A 17,522-nucleotide genomic window follows, 5' to 3' on the forward strand; every position below is an offset into this window, starting at 1 on the left:
AAAAATGACATTTTAAAAATGGGATAAAATATTTGATTAACTGTTCAGTTAAATGTAAAGATTAGTGATTTCCATTTTAACTATTCAAAAGGAATATCCTCTAAATGCTCACTTTTTTTCCACAGCAAGGTAAAAACAAAACGAAACCTTTTAAATTTTTAATTTTTCTGCCAAGAAAAGTACACTTTAAAATGTCATGATTCATTATGATGCTTTGTGTATACAGATACGCAAATCGGTGTACTCAGAACAATTTGTTCCAACCGGAAGTGAGGTATCCAGTAAATGAATACAAGAGTCCCCTTTCAAATTCCCAACCAAGAGGCTGTTCATTTTGAAAACAGCCAGCAGTTATCACTGACTTGTGAGCTCTTCTATTTGTTCCAAAGTATGTTTTGATATTTCATATCAATACTTCATGTGACTAAAAAGAAATTAAGTTAATGTTAAGTCAATGTATAATCATTACCTCAAATAAAATGGATAAAGCTCTTATCTTTCCTTTTCCTTTAACTGCTTCTTCAAAACTTGAAAACTGGTCTGCATCAAAACAGTAGATTTGCATCTATAAATGTAACAATGATGGTTTAATTATATAACAAAGCTTCACAAGAGTCAGCAAAGAGACAATAAAATAATTTACCAATGTAATTAAATTTTGTGAAAAATTCTATAAACTGTAAAATTCTATATTCTGCATACTTTGAAAATATTTTACTAACTATATGTATACACAACTGCATTAACTATCATTTATCATCCTGAAATGAGGAAGGAAACACAAGTTAGACACACCTAGAACTGAAATGATCACTTTGAGAATGCCCACAGGCCATGTTGAAGTAATAATTTGTTAGAGCTATTATCAAATGTAACAGATGATCAAATATTATTTCAGCTATTTTGCTGGTATTCTTTCAAATATAGTTTTATTGTTTCTTGAATGGACATGCCTTTTTTGATGGTCAGAGTAACTGTTTTTGGACATTGCACTCTACTAATAGTAAAACTCTTAAGGACTTCTACCTAAAAACTACCAAGAGTTTTAAGTTCCTTATTTTAAGTCTCCTCTCTACCTGTGAGGCTACACTTTGTTAATTTCTACTTTAGTCTATATATCTGTTGATAACAGCCTCTAGTCTCACTTATAATTTGGTGCTCCTCATGTTGTGGGCTTGGAAATGAGTAACTCAGCTAGTTTAGAAGTATAATTAAGGAAAGAGCAGAGCACCTCTGAGAAGATTAATGTGCAGTGAGTGCTGTGATCAGGGAAAGAGCAGGTGTGAAGCAGAAAAGAGCAGTGGCTCCTGCCTCGGGTGATCACCAAAGCCTTTCAAAGAGAAAATTTCTAAGCTAAGACCCCAAAATGAGCAATTTAAAAGCTCACAGGTGAAAAGGCAGAAGATGTGAGTGTGTGTTCAAGTCAGAAGTCTGGCTTGTGAAAGGCCAGGAGGCAAGCAAATATGATCAATGTAGAAAATGGGAAGTAATTTGTGTTGTGATTTCAGCTGAGCTTATGTGACAGAGAGGACAGATGAAGCTGGAGAAGTAGGCAGAGGCGACACCAGGAAGGTCTGCGAGGCAGTCCCTGCCTGTGGTTTGGTCTTGAGGGCAAGTCCTGATACACTGCAGGTACGGCAGTGGGAAGAGGACAGGGCTGGGAGAAACAAGGTAACATGAAAGAGATAAAGACTACAGAGAACAAGACCAGGTCAGAAACATTCAATTAGCCAAGTAAGAGACAAAGGTGGTTGGGATTTTTCTCTGACCTCCCACATCATTTAGGGATAGGATGGAGAAGACTTGATTATAGATTGAGGAAGACCAGAAAAAAAGAGTAAGTCAAGGATGCCCCTCAGTTTTCTGCTTGCACAGTGACATGGAGAGAGTTTAAACAAACAAACAACAAATAAACAATGCCACTGAGAGAAGACTTGAGGGCCTTTTTAAATTAAAACAATATATATATATATATGTGTGTGTGTGTGTGTGTGGTATAGTGCACAGATTCTGTACCATTTATTTTGCTACTTCAGGGCTTATGTTGTTGTCAGGGTTTTTCTTCATTTAAAAATATTTATTGAATTTACTGGGGTGACATGGTTAATATTATATAGGCTTCATTTGTACAATTCTATAATACATCATCTGTATACTGATTTTCATCTTTGTTCTAAATAAGTAATATTGTGAGAGACCTAAACTCTCAGAAATAAAAATGTTATCTGCTAAATAAATTTTATTTATTTTACAAACCAAATTTGATAATGTGTTCTCTTTAAAGACATTTAATACATTTAAAAATGGATTATAAGCTCTAAATCTGAATGCATTTACTCACATTAAAATAATTTTTAGTCCTTTAAGACATAATTCACTTTATTCTTGTTTTTATTATCAGTATCAATTTTGGATTATAAACTAATATAATTTCATTATAGGTAATTTAAAATATATAAGGATTTTCAATTAGAAAGGCATGTATGTGCCATTACAAAAAGAAAAACTGTTAATATTTTCTTGATTTCCCTCAATTATTTTATACTAGTAATAATTCATTCTCTCATTCAATCCTCACAATGACTTCATAAGGTAGGAGCAACTACTATTATGTCAATTTTACAAGAAGAACTGGAAGCTTAGGTAAAGTAAATAATTTGTACAATGTCATGTCTTTAACTAATAACAAAATGAAGTCCATATTAAAAGTTAGTCTGTTTATCAACTCTGTATTCTCAGTCACTGGTTTTCATGTTTTATAAAGTTAAAAATAATAATACCATGTTCAATATTTTATAATCTGTTTTAAAAAGCATTAATACTTTTCAAAATAAAAAGCATTAAAATTTTATAATAAGCCATTTTTGTGTATATCATTTAAAAATTAGAAGATAAATAATATTCCATCATAACGTATTTGATCATTCCCTTTTGTTTCAACTTTTTATTACTATTAATGAATCTTTGAACATATTTGAGTATGTCTAATTACTTTTTAGGCTACATTGTTACAAATTGAAATAACGTGTATTGAGGCTGAAATATCTCAAGTTCTTGATAAAAAAAAAAGCAAACCATATCCCAGAAATTCTACCAATTTATATTTTCTCCAAACATGTATGAAAATGTTTATTTCACTCTATACTTATTATTTATTATAATTATATTTCTTTGGAACATTTTAAAGCTGAAAATTTTTTTCACATTTTATATTTCTTTGATTCTTCAGTATATTGTATAAAATCACCCCCTTTTGTTCCTAGGGGTTTATGAAAAAAATTGATTTTATTTACTCATCAACATTTATGATTATCTATCCTGTGGCACTCTGGGTTACTAGGAAGTGAAAAACCAAATTTTGGTATTATTGTGCTTATGCTAGTGAGGAAAACAGATATTAACAAAGTAAATAAAACATAACTATAAATTACAAAATTTGATAACAAAATAATAAAATTATATACTAAATAAAATCTCAATGATTTATAAAATGAAGTCGTAGCCAGCAGAATTAGTGACTTGCCTCAAGTGGAAATTTTTGTCCTTCTAAACTATGTTCTGATCCATCAGATGACATGTTACATTTCCCCCAGTGAAACGTTATCTTGCTGGCTTTGAACATCATTTCCGAAACTCCTCCACTATGATGATAGTCATTGGTGAGATTAATTTCCACTAAAAAAAACACACACATACATACACACAATAAAACTGCATCTAAATTTCTAAAAATCAAAATCACAAGTTTCAACTAAATTTTCTTTTATTATAGAGACATTGAAAATCATTTATTTGATAAATGAAAAAAATTAAGTTGCCATTTTGGAAGCTGAGCTTGTAATTCTGCACAATATATCTAATGTATTTTATTGCCTAAAATATAAACTAAACTGAAGACCTTAAATGCTGTGGAACCCTTACCGCAAAAGTCAGCCAGCCAGTCTACCTGCCGTGTTTGTTCTGTGTCCTGAGCTGGCTGCTTCCCCATAGCTATGCTTCCCTGAGTTATTTGATAGTAGTGAGGGAACAGAATAAAGGGAGAAGGAACAGAAGAGAAGAAGGAAGAAACGTCTTCCTGTGGGAGTGTGCCTAGCCTTCAGCTCATCTGCTCCTAGCAGATGCTGCTTCTGTCCTACCTCGTTATTCCTTCACACATCACCCTAGGCCTCATCAAGCTCCAGAACCTCTGTTTCAGGCTGTGGCAAGAAAGGTGGAAAACCATTTTCAACGAAGGGGTTTTAGCCATCTCTTGTTTGAACCCTGAGTGGCAACTTTCAGAATCTTGAATTCTCCTAATATGAGTTCCAAGGCATATTATCTGAACGTTTAAAGGGTGCCTGGGGATTAGTGATTCTCTTGAAAACCTAATGCAAGATTTTAATGCCTCTCAATCAGACAAATAATTTTTGTCCCATGAGAAAGAAACCACTTTTGGTATTACAGACTGAATCCAACATACTGGCCAGACAACTAGAGATATCAACTTCCATTAATAATATAAATAACAACAGCAACAACATAACAATAATTGTGAACATTTATCACCTACAATGTACCAGGTATTACACTAAGTAATTTACATGTATTAAACGTTTGATACTCACATAACCTAGGAAGGAGACAGCATTATAATCTGTATTTTACAGATAATGAAATTGAGTCACAGAGAGTACTCTGCTCAAAGTTTCACACTATACTTTAAAAGTCAGCATTGAACTCCAAGGAGTGGCTCTAAAGATCAAGGGCTGACTTCACTTAAAAAACACAGTGAAGATGACATGCCTCAATGCTTTATAACAGCCTTCAAAGCCGGTACTAGAAATGTCAAGTTTGGGACAGATGCTATTATGATTCTAATTAATAATATAATATGTAACATTTTAAAAAATTTTTCATTAAATACATACTTATTGAGTACTTATTATAAATTAGGCAAAGACGGAGGACAATTCCTACCCTTATGAGATTTAAACTTTAATTGCTACATTCAAATAATTATATTACCGAACTATGGAAAATATTGAAAAAATTCACTATGATAAACCACATCAACATAGCTATGATTACAACATTGAATATTTTTCTAATATTTTCCTTATGAGCATATTAATTACCTAACTTCCTGATAAATATACAATTTCATTTAAAATATATTGGAAAAGAAAAAGTGTTTATTTTTGAAAAGTATTTTGTTTACTATATTTATTGGAATTTTTATGGTATTATATTTTGCAAGTTAAGAAAAAATATAGTCTCAAGAAAAAAGCACTTATTATTTCCTAAAGATAATACATAATTCTAAACTTTTATAATAAAAGGTCTAGCAATTTCTTCCCTTAAAATTAAATTATAGTCAATTGCTTTTTTCTTATACAATTATTGAATATAGTATGAGGCTGAGCAGATATAACAAACTGTAATGCCTAAGAAAAGAACATGCTGATTAAGTGATAAATAGTAACTAATTATTAAATTACATTAATTATATATTACATTATATTTATCACATCTTCTAGTGGAGGAATCATATTTGTTAGATTATTGGAGAACATGATGGAATAACTGGCCATTTTTTTTATTTCTACACATTTTCAAAATGTTGCCTAAACTTCCAATTTTCTATAATCTATTAGGTTTCTTCTACATATAGTTTCTCTCCAGTTCATAGTATACTATTGAAAGAAAAATCAAGTGATACTAATCTAAATATACTCTAGGTAAAATAAATATGTTAAAGTCACAATCAAAAGATAAGCATTTATAAATACTTGTCAATTATAACTTTAAATGTAAATGGATTAAATGTCCCAAACAAAAGACATAGGGCAGATGAGTGGATATGAAAACACGACCCACATATATGCTGTCTACAAGAGACACACCTCAAAACAAAAGATTTACACAGACTGAAAGTGAAGGAATGGGAAAAAGTATTCCAAGCAAATGGACATGAAAAGAAAGCTGGAGTAGCAATACTTATATCAGACAAAACAGATTTCACAGCAAACACCATACAAAGAGACAAAAAAGGGCATTTTATAATACTTAAGGGAACAATCCATAAAGAAAATATAATCCTGGTAAACATATATGCACCCAACACAGAAGCACCCAAATATATAAGGAAAATATTGGAAGACTACAAGAAGGATATCAACAGCAACACACTCATAGTAGGGAACTTTAACACCCCATTATCAACAATGGACAGATCTTAAAAGCAAAGAAACACCAAGGATATTCAGGCATTGAACCATACTCTAGATCAAATGGAATTAATTGTTATATATAGAACTTTTCACCCCAAAGAAGCAACATATACATTCTTTTCAAGTGCACATAGAACATTTTCAAAGATAAACCACATGGTAGGACACAAAACAAACCTCACTAAATTCAAGAAAATTGAAATTGTATCAAGCATCTTCTCAGATCACAATGCCTTGAAATAAGAAATCAACCTCAAGGAAAAAAACTCAAAGACATTCAAACTCATGGAGAATGAATAACATGATATTAAATAATGAATGGGTTAACGATGACATTGAGGAAGATATCAAGAAGCTTCTGGAAACTAATGATAATAAACACAAAACAGCCCAAAACCTATGAGACACAGCGAAAGCAGTCTTGAGAGGGAAGTTCATAGCAATACAGGTCTACCTGAAAAGGACAGAAGAATCTCAAAAAAAAAGCTAACCCTACAGCTACAAGAACTAGAACAACAACAACAAACAAAGCCCAGAGCGGGTAGAAGGAAGGAAATCATAAAGATCAGAGTAGAATTAAAAGACACAGAGACTAAACAAACAATTCAAAAGATCAACAAAAGTAGGAGCTGGTTCTTTGAAAAGATAAACAAAATCGACAAGCTTTCAGTCAGACTCATCAAGAAAAAAACAGAGGACCCAAATAAACAAAATTAGAAATGAAAGAGGAGAAATCATGACCGATATCACAGAAATACAAAGGATTGTAAGAAATTACTACAAACAACTGTATGACAAGAAACTTGATAACCTAGATGAAATAGCCAAATTTCTAGAAACATATAATCTTCCAAAACTGAATCAAGAAGAAGTGGAGAGTCTGAACAGACTGATAACAAAGAGTGAAATTGAAACAGTAATTAAAAAATTTCTGGCATACAAGAGCCCTGGTCAGGATGGCTTCACAGGTGAATTTCACAAAACATTTAGGGAAGAACTAACACCTACCCTTCTCAAACTATTCTATAAAATCCAAGAAGGGGGAAGACTCCCAAACTCTATGAATCCAGTATTACCCTAATTCCAAAACACAACAAAGAAAGAAAACTACAGGCCAATATTGCTGATGAACATAGATCCTAAAATCCTCAATAAAATATTGGCAAACAGGATCCAGCAATATATCAATAAGATCATACACCATGATCAAGTGAGATTCATCCCAGGGATGCAAGGATAATTTAATATCCGCAAATCAATAAATATAATACATCACTTAAACAAAATGAAAGACAAATACCACATGATCATATCAATCGATGCAGAAAAAACATTTGATAAAGTACAACACCCATTTATGACAAAAATACCCAGCAAAATGGGAATAGAGGGAGTATACCTCAACATAATAAAGGCATATATGAGAAACCTGAAGCCAACATCATACTCAATGGGCAAAAACTGATAGCATTTCTCCTGAGGTCAGGAACAAGACAAGGATATCAACTCTCTCCACGCTTATCCAACATAGTCTTGGAAGCTCTAGCCATAGCAATCAGACAAGAAAAAGAAATAAAAGGAATCCAAATTGGAAAAGAGGAAGTAAAACTGTCATTATTTGCAGATGACATGATAGTGTACATAGAAAACCTTATAAACTCCACGAAAAAACTACTCAACCTAATAAGTGAATTTGGCAAAATAGCAAGGTACAAACTCACTATTCAGAAATCGAAGGCATTTCTGTACACCAACAATAAAGTGGCAGAGATAGAAACTAAAAAAAATAATCCCATTTACTAAATCAACAAGAATAATAAAGTACCCAGTAATAAACTTAACCAAGGAGGTAAAAGACCTATACTCAGAAAACTAAATAACGCTGAAGAAAGAAATTAAGGAAGATACAAATAAATGGAAGGAAATACCATGTTCATGGATGGGAAGAATCAACATTATTAAAATATCCTATTACCCAAAGCAATTTATAGATTCAACGCAATCCCTATTAAAATACCAGTGACATAGTTCACAGACATAGAATGAATACTTCAAAAATTTATATGAAACTAAAAAAGAGTCCGAATAGCCACAGCAATCTTGAGAAAGAAGTACACAGTAGGAGGAATCACAATACCTGACATCAAACTATACTACAAATCCATGGTAATCAAAATAGCATGGTACTGGCATAAGAACAGACATGTAGATCAATGGAACAGAATAGAGAGCCCAGAAATAAACCCTGATCTATATGGCCAACTAATATTCAACCAAGGGGGAAGGAACATATAATAGAGTAAGAAGAGCCTCTTCAACAAATGATGCTGGGAGAATTGGACAGGGACATGCAAAAAAATGAAATTAGACCACCAACTTACACCACACACCAGAATAAACTGAAAGACTTGAATGTAAGACATGACACCATAAAAGTCCTAGAGGAAGACAGAGGCAAGAAAATTTCAAATATCCCACATAACAATATTTTCATCAATATATCTCCTAAGGCAAGGGAAATAAAGGAGAGGATAAACAAATGGAACTACATCAAACTAAAGAGTTTCTGCTCAGCAAAAGAAAATACCAGCAAGATGAAAAGGGAATCAACCATATGGAAAAACATATTTGCCAATGATACCTCAGACAAGGATTGAGCTCCAAAATATATAAAGAACTTACACATCTCAACACCAAGAAGGCAGACAGCCCAATTTAAAAATGGGCCTGAATCAACACTTCTCCAGGGAGGATATACAGAGGGTTCATAGGCATATGAAAGAATACTCAACATCACTAGCCATCAGAGAGGTGCAGATAATAACCACAATGAGAGGACATCTGGCTAAGATGGAGGCCTAGACTGACAAGCTCCATCTTTCTCCACAACTAAGGAGGAATACATCTACTGCAAAACCAGAAATAACCAGAAGTTCCAGAAAATAAAGCTACATGGAAATCCAACATATGAAGTTATAAAGAAGTGGTGCTCATCCAGACGGGTAGGAGGGGCGAAGCTGGGGCAGAGAGGTCAAGCTGTGCTGGCGGCAGCAGCTGTGGCAACGGTGGCAGGATGGCAGTAAGCACAGACACCCCTGCATTTAAAAAGAGGCGAGAAACACCTGGGGAGTACCCCTGGCTGCAGACCAAACCCATCAGCTTGTAATTCCAATGAGAGGGAAGGCAGACCCCCACTGCCTTGGACTGTGAAGGCCAAGTGGAGGGTGGGTCGGAGGAAGAAGCTCCCAGTCTCTGAGCTCAGAGTAAATGGCAAGAATCCATTTTTGACCCCCATCCCCACACAAAACGCCACAGTGTGGTGAGAAGGGTCGCCCGCTGGTGACGAGTGCATGGGGCTCTGCCCCCTATAGTGTAGGAGGTATGACAGCCTCACCTAGGAAGCAAACATAAACACAAAACTGTCAGCATGGCAGAGATCATGATAGAGATCCCAGTAACGCAGCTGACCAGCCAGCAAATATCTGATCTAATGGATCAGCAGATAGGAAATCTTTCTGAGGCACAGTTCAGAACTTTGGTTATAAGAATGCTTACAGATCTGACAGCAGATCTTAAACAAGACAGAGAAGGAATGGAGGCTAGTGCTGCTGAAATGAAGGAAAACACATATGAAACTAGTGGTGAGGGAAAGAAAACCAGGGATCAAATCAACAAATTGGAACATAGGGAAGGAACAAACAGTCAACCGCTGCAGAAAAAGGAAACAAAAAGTGAGGAAAATTAGGAGAGGCTCAGAAAACTATGGGACAGCTATAAGTGGGCCAACATCCAAATCATAGGGTTGCCAGAAGTTGAAGAAGAAGAACTAGAAATTGAAAAATTATGTGAAAAAATAATGAAGCAGAACTTCCCTAACTTGGGGAAAGAAATAGACTTATAGGTCCAGGAAGCACAGAGAGTTCCAAAAAAACTGGACCCAGGAGAACCACACCAAGACACATTATAATCAAAATTTCAAAAATTAAGGATAAAGAGAGAATCTTAAAAGCAGCAAGAGAGAAGAGAGTTATATACAAAGGGGTCCCAATAAGACTCTCAGATTACTTCTCAAAAGAAACTGCAGGCAAGAAGGGACTGGCAAGAAATATTCAAAGTAATGAAAAGCAAAAACATACAACCATGATTACTCTATCCAGCAAACCTGTCATTCAGAATAAAAGGGCAGAGAAAGTGCTTCCAGGACAAAGTAAAAGTGAAGGAGTTCATCAGATCCAAACCACTGTTATGTGAAATTTTAAAGGGACTTGTTTAGGAGAAAGAATATCAAAACTATGAACATTAAAATGAAAACTATATCACAACAGCCAACAACAGAAGCTAGGGAACCGAAACAAAGGCAAACTAAGTAGGCAACGAGAGTGGGAAAAGAATTATAGGTATGGGGAACAACATTATGCGGGGAGGTCAGCAGGGAGGCTGTAGGCAGGAAAGGGAGGGAGATGGTATTGGAATTAAGAAGTATAGTAGGAGGGAGTGGAGTACACAGGAAGATGTTGAGAAGAACTGTATGCACAACCAATGGGCATGGACAAAGGAGGGAGCAACTGGAGGGAGTGGTGTCACTGGGTGGAGGAGAACAAAGGGAAGAGAAATTGGGACAATGGTAACAGCATAATCGATAAAGCATATGTAAAATAAATAAATAAAAATTTAAAAACCCACAATGAGATAACGTTTTACACCAATCAGAATGGTCATCATCAACAAATCAACAAACAACAAATGCTGGGGAGGATGTGGAGAAATGGGAACCCTAGAGCACTGTTGGTGGGAATGCAGACTGGTGCAGCCACTATGGAAAACAGTATGGAATTACCTCAAAAAAGTAAAAATGGAACTGCCTTTTGAACCAGCGATTCCACTGCTAGGATTATACCTGAAGAATCCTGAAACTCCAATTCAAAAGAACCTATGCACCCCTATGTTCATAGTAGTGCTATTTACAACAACCAAGTGCTGGAAACAGCCTGAGTGCCCATCTGTAGATGAGTGGATCAAAAAACTGTGGTACATTTACACAATGGAATACTATGCAGCAGAAAGAAAGAAGAATCTCCTACCATTTGCGACAATTGGATGGAACTAGAGAGAATTATGCTTAGCGAAATAAACCAGATAATGAAAGAAAAATACCATATGATATCACCTGATACAGGAGACTAATGAACAACATAAATGAACAAAATTGAGCAAGGAACATAACAACAATTATTAGGGGGGGAGGGGGGATGGAGGGAGGGGGTAAGTAGGGGAAGGGTTTAGTAAAGGAACTAGTATAAATAATTCATGGACATGGACAACGGTGTGGGGATTGACTGTGGGAGAAGGGGTGGGCTGGGTGGGGAGAGGAGCAATGGGGAAAAAATGGGACAAATGTAATAGAAAAAGAATAAAATTAAAAAAATTTAAAAAGTAAGCATTTTACCTGTTTTCCCATTGTTATGAATGAATGTGTTTTTCAAAGATGATTTATCCCAACCCTGAAATTTCAGTTTCTTCAGATTCACGTTTACTTGTGTAAGATCTTCATCAATGTTGATAGGAGATTGTTTGGGGCTATTACATGTTGAATATTTCTTTCCCCAATTTTTTTGATTCAGTGCTCCTAGGAAAAGGGAAGGGTAAGAAGTCAGTTTCATAAATTAACATGTAAAAGCTAAATTTTATGCTATGAAGTAGCTAATCCATTACATTAAAAAATATACAATAGTAGGAAAAATTGAGACATCTTTGAGTCAATTCACAGAACAACTATGCCTAGATTTAGATAATGGGTTTTAATTTGAGACACTATAAAAAGAGGCCTATAGACCAACCACAACTAGTGCAGGGACCAACATGAATTTCTTTAGCCATCACACTCTTAAATCAACAGAAAGCCTAACTGTTACATAAGGTAGTCAATCCTAGCCCAGGCTTCCACACTGAAAGGTGTTCAGATGATAGTGCTGACTTCCTTAGCACCCTCCATGAGGGTAGCCCCCTTCAGACCCTCTCTCATCCCTCTTAAATGACATGATTTAATTTCCATCTGCTGGGAGCCTTATTTACAAAAACATAATTACCAGCATATCCTTGAAATATCTCCTTCTCTACCCAGTATGCTGCAAGATTTTTAAAACATGCAATACCTGACTAATCAGTCAGGGGCACTGACCTCTTTCCCTAGATTGTCAAATAAAAATATGACAAAGCTAACATAACAATAATTGTCCTGTGTGAATGCCATGTCCTGAACTATAAATGTATATGACATATAATAGAGTTGCATCTTATTGGTCATGCTGCATAATAAGGATGCCTGTGACTGCTTAATTCTTGGTACCAAATATACTTATATATAGGCAGAGGCATCCGATTTTTTAAAGAAGTCCTACAGCTAAAAGGGTAGGTAATTATTACTTTTTGGTTTATAAATTGATCAAAATTATACCTAGTTTTTTGGTCAGATCAGCAAAAAATAGTCTTTTTGGTGTGCCACAAAATTTTAGTAATTAGTTTATGTTTCATCAGATGAAAAGGGTTGAAAGTCACTGTGATAAAACAATCAGTGAGGAAGGACTTCCATGCAAACTCATAATGTGACAAAACTAAATTTGCATAATTTAGCCTAGGAAAGAAATAATAATCAGTTATATCATAAAACTGTCTACATAGCCAGGGAAAATTAGGTAACTCATCTCTCAGTGAGGCATCTACCAAAACTGACAACTGCTAAATATTTTATTTTTAAAAATTGAACTTTATTCCTAGAGAGAGCTGGAGCATCATATGCTTTAAGTATGCACAGTGATACACATGTTTGCTTCTAGGAACAGCTCTAATGATTTGAGTAATGCTATGTTAATTTAACTGTAAAGAATATTGGCATGAGGATAGGAAAGAACTGCTTGTTTTACTAATGACAATACAGAGAAGCAGAGACAGAAACTGCAGCACCAATCAAAAAGACCCTTTATATTACTTAAAATTTTAATACAGTGAAATAAATTCCAAGACACTTAGGAAGAGTCTCATAGCTGTAGTTCACAGAAACATAACAATGTTAAGTGCCTAGTAACAGTGCATATAATTTATAAACCTGATATTTCCCATAGAATTTAGTGATCATCTCTTTTTGGATAATCCAAACTGAACATCTGATATATACCCTGAAATCAGCCTCTCCTACAATCTTTGTCATCTCTTTAACTTAGAAGTTATCCTGATGCCTCTCTTTCCTCCTCACAAGACCTTTGAGTACTTTCAAATCATACACCTAAACAGACCATTTCTCATCTCCACCATTACCACCCTAGCCGAGCCCACTCTCATCATTAGCCTGTGTGTTGCTACTCAGCATTGTCATCACCTAGGTGATTGTTAGGAGAGTCAGGTTGTAGCCTTACTAAGTCAGAATCTAATTTTAACACAATCCCCAGGAGATTCATATACACATTAAATTTTGAGAAGCAATGGCTTAGACATCTGGGATGCCTTCCATCTGGTCTTCAGCTTTATCTTCTGCGCCTTCCACAATTCTGTTCTCTATATAGCAGGCAGGATTCTGAAATGACCCTCAAAACTTCCATACCCTACATGGCTAGGAAACAAGAGTGGCTTCAGGCTGACAATCAGCAAAAACAAATAAACAGTAAGCCTACAACACCCATTTATGATGAAAACTCTCAGCAAAATGCGAATAGAGGGAGCATGCCTCAACATAATAAAGGCCATATATGAGAAACCTGAAGCCAATATCATACTCAAAGAGCAAAAACTGAAAGCATTCTCCCTGAAGTCAGGAACAAGACAAGGATATCCACTATCTCCACTCCTATTCAACATAGTGTTGGAAGTCCTAGCCACAGCAATCAGACAAGAAAGAGAAATAAAAGGTATCCAAATTGGAAAAGAGGAAGTAAAACTGTCATTATTTGCAGATGACATGATAGTGTACACAGAAAATCCTATGGACTCCATGAAAAAACTACTCAACCTAAAAAGTGAATTCGGAAAAATAGCAGGGTACCAAGTCAATATTCAGAAATCAAAGGCATTTCTCTACACCAACAATAAAATTTCAGAGATAGAAACTAAAAGAAAAATCCCATTTATCATAGCAACAAGAAAAATAAAGTACTTAGGAATAACCTTAACCAAGGAGGTAAAAGACCTATACTCAGAAAACTAAATAACGCTGAAGAAAGAAATTAAGGAAGATACAAATAAATGGAAGGAAATACCATGTTCATGGATGGGAAGAATCAACATCATTAAAATGCCCATACTACCCAAAGCAATTTACAGATTCAATGCAATCCCTATTAAAATACCGATGACATATTTCACAGACCTATAACAAATACTTAAAAAAATTATATGGAACCAAAAAAGAGTCCGAATAGCCACAGCAATCTTGAAGAAGAATAACACAGTAGGAGGAATCACAATACCTGATATCAAACTATAATATAAGGCCACGGTAATCAAAACAGCCTGGTACTGGCATAAGAACAGACATATAGATCAGTGGAACAGAACAGAGAACCCAGAAATAAACCCAGGTCAAAAAACAAACAAACAAGAAACAGTAAGCCAATCACAAAAAGGCAAATACTGTATGATTCCACTCATATGTGGTATATAAAATCATCAATCTCAAAGAGACAGAAAGCAGAATGATGGTTATCAGGAGATGGGAGGAGAGAGAAAAGGGAAATAATTTAATGGGTACAGAGTTCGAGATCTGCAAGATGAGAATGTTTAAGATGTTTCACAATGAGTGAGTATTCTTAACACACTGACCTGTACTTAACAAATGGTTAAGATGGTAACATTTATGTTACATTATTTTTTACCAACATAGAAAAAATGATTAGGATGGCTAAAAAAGACAACAAACAAACAAAAAATAAGGACCTGGATCTCAGTGTTGCAACTATAAAGAAGTGAATTCCGCCAACAACCTGCATAAGCTTGAAACAGGACCCTGCACTTCAAATGGCATCTTGATTTGAGACTCACGAGATGCTGAGCAGAGAATCCAGCTAAATGGTCCCTCCCTGACTCTGGACCCATGGAAACTGTGAGGTAATAAATACATGTGTTTTATGCCACAAATCTGCAATTATTTGACGTGAAACATAAAAATATAATAAAATCAGTAGGTAACGTAACTTAAAAAATACGTAACATATCGTGTCACTCCTGGCTCAGTTTCCTCCAATGACTTCTCATTTTTCTCACAGTAAAATGTAAATAAATGCCTTACCATGGCCGATAGTTATCATATGATATCACCACACACATCCTCTCTGATCTCATTTCCTACCGCTCTGCAGTGATCATTCTGCTCTAGTCCCGCTGCCATTTTTTTCTGTTCTTCAAGGACAGGAAGAAGCGTCCGGGCTGGGCTCTTGCTGCCACCTCTTCCTGGAAAACTTCCTGAAACGCACCCCCAGAGATATCTCCTCTCTCTTCTACTCTGGCTTCAATGAGGTCCCTGCTCAAATGCATCTCATTAGAGAAACTCCCCGGACATCCTGTGCAAATGTACTTTCATCCATTGATCATCCTCAATTCCCTCTGCTTACCTTTTGTTCTCCTAAGACGTTAATTCCGTTTGTTTATTTGTTTCCACACCCTAAACATGGAAAAAAGTTCTGGTACATAGCAGATGTTCAGTAAACAGTTGATAACTGACTAAATCAGACAAAAAAGATGATGATGTCTTTTGTTTAATGAGTTTGAGCTCACAGAGACTAACATAAAATGGCAACAACAACAAATAAAAACATTCCTAAGCTTAATTGTAGATCACATTCTACTCTTTGTTATATGACAATTTTGTTGAGTAGTCGCTACTAAACTTTTGAAGGATATCAAGAAAGACATAATGTCTAACCTAAATGTTATCTGACATTTCATAGCACAATGATCCCCCCGCCAAAAAAGAGATAATGTTTGAAGTGAATCAAGTGATTATATTGATTGTGGACCTAGTTTAAAACACCTTCTAGATCATGATGGCAATTACAATACAGGAAGACTCCTTAATCTTTATGATTAAAAGACATAATAAAAGAGACAGAATAGAGAAAATAACTTTTTATGAAAAGGTTATAAAATAGAAACAGTCCCGAAAAATTATTTTTGTAAAAAAAGTATAAAACAACAGAAGTCCACTGAGGGTTTTTTTGCACAGAACTCTAGAAGTGAGGTTGTTTCAAACCATCATTAAGTAGAAAACCAGAGAAAGTAAACTAACAAACTGTTAAAATTGTGCACAAGAATTAAACATAGATCAAAGAAGCATTACGAGGCAGGATCAAGAAAAAACCAGAATTATCTCTTGGAGGGTGGACCCCTTGTGGTCCAGGCTTCCCCCCCACTAAGTGGGTGTTCTGTAAACCCATCTGTACCAGTGTACCAGCTGGTGTGGTTGTCAGAGGCTGCATTCAGCTTCAGTAAATTCTTTTTGAAGACTCTTTCAACGTGTTTACCCATTTCATGATGGGTGATTTAGGAGAGCATCTGCTCATACCACTGAATGTTCAGCAGTTTTTAACCAAAACACATAATGACCCCTATTCCCCACGCTCCCTATTCACCCGATCTTGCCTTGAGTGACTTTTTTTTTTTTTTTTCTTCACTGTATGAAAAAGTCTTCAAAGGGAAACATTTTTCTGATGTGGAAGAAGTGAAACAAAAGATGGCAGAATCACTTAACAGGCACCAAAATCAATGAGTTCAAAAATTGTTTTGAGCAGTGGAAAAAAGTCTTGCTAGCTGCATTGCATCAAATGGAGAGTACTTTGAAGGTGACTGAAGTTTAAACATGTAGGAATAAATACACAATTTTTAATAAATAAATTCTACTTTTCGAGTCCCTTCTCATGAATATATTTTATCTCTCTTTAACAATGAGATATTAATCTTATGCTTAAACATTATTTTTAATATTCTCAAATTAATATTTTTAATGTCACAATTTGAGACCTCAGTCTATGTAGTGGTTAAAGCCAGATGATGTACCTGAGAAATCAGGTGTACTAAACTCACTAGAAATATATTTTATCCACCAGAATATTATTAGTGAATGTAGTGAAGGAAGAAATGAGGACACTTACTTTAGTTGCAACTCAAAATTATGAGGCTGATTTTACCCATGAGAAAGACTGCAGAGTACTAAATGTCAGCTCTAGAAAATTAGAATAAATTATTCACTCACCTAGTCATCCATTCTTTCATCCATTATTGACTCACCTGAATTAGTATCACTCCTTTAAGTTTCCTGTGGTTACTTCTATT

General features: G+C 35.0%; 1 protein-coding gene across 4 annotated transcripts in view; it reads right to left on the minus strand.

Moving 5' to 3' along the window:
- LOC150001962 (receptor-type tyrosine-protein phosphatase zeta-like) overlaps nucleotides 1–17,522 on the minus strand; it is a 210,395-nt gene that overhangs the window by 71,514 nt on the left and 121,359 nt on the right. For all 4 annotated transcript variants that reach the window (XM_090287428.1, XM_090287427.1, XM_090287430.1 and 1 more), the window contains exons 3-5: nucleotides 11,656–11,835; nucleotides 3,524–3,675; nucleotides 470–565 (exon numbers count right to left, since the gene is read on the minus strand). In XM_090287428.1, the coding sequence (XP_090143554.1) occupies nucleotides 470–565; nucleotides 3,524–3,675; nucleotides 11,656–11,835 (428 nt within the window). The remainder of the gene's footprint in view (nucleotides 1–469; nucleotides 566–3,523; nucleotides 3,676–11,655; nucleotides 11,836–17,522) is intronic.

The sequence above is a fragment of the Furipterus horrens genome, unplaced genomic scaffold (genome assembly GCF_987537825.1).
Source record: "Furipterus horrens unplaced genomic scaffold, mFurHor1.1.pri manual_scaffold_9, whole genome shotgun sequence".
NCBI classification, from domain to species: domain Eukaryota; kingdom Metazoa; phylum Chordata; class Mammalia; order Chiroptera; family Furipteridae; genus Furipterus; species Furipterus horrens.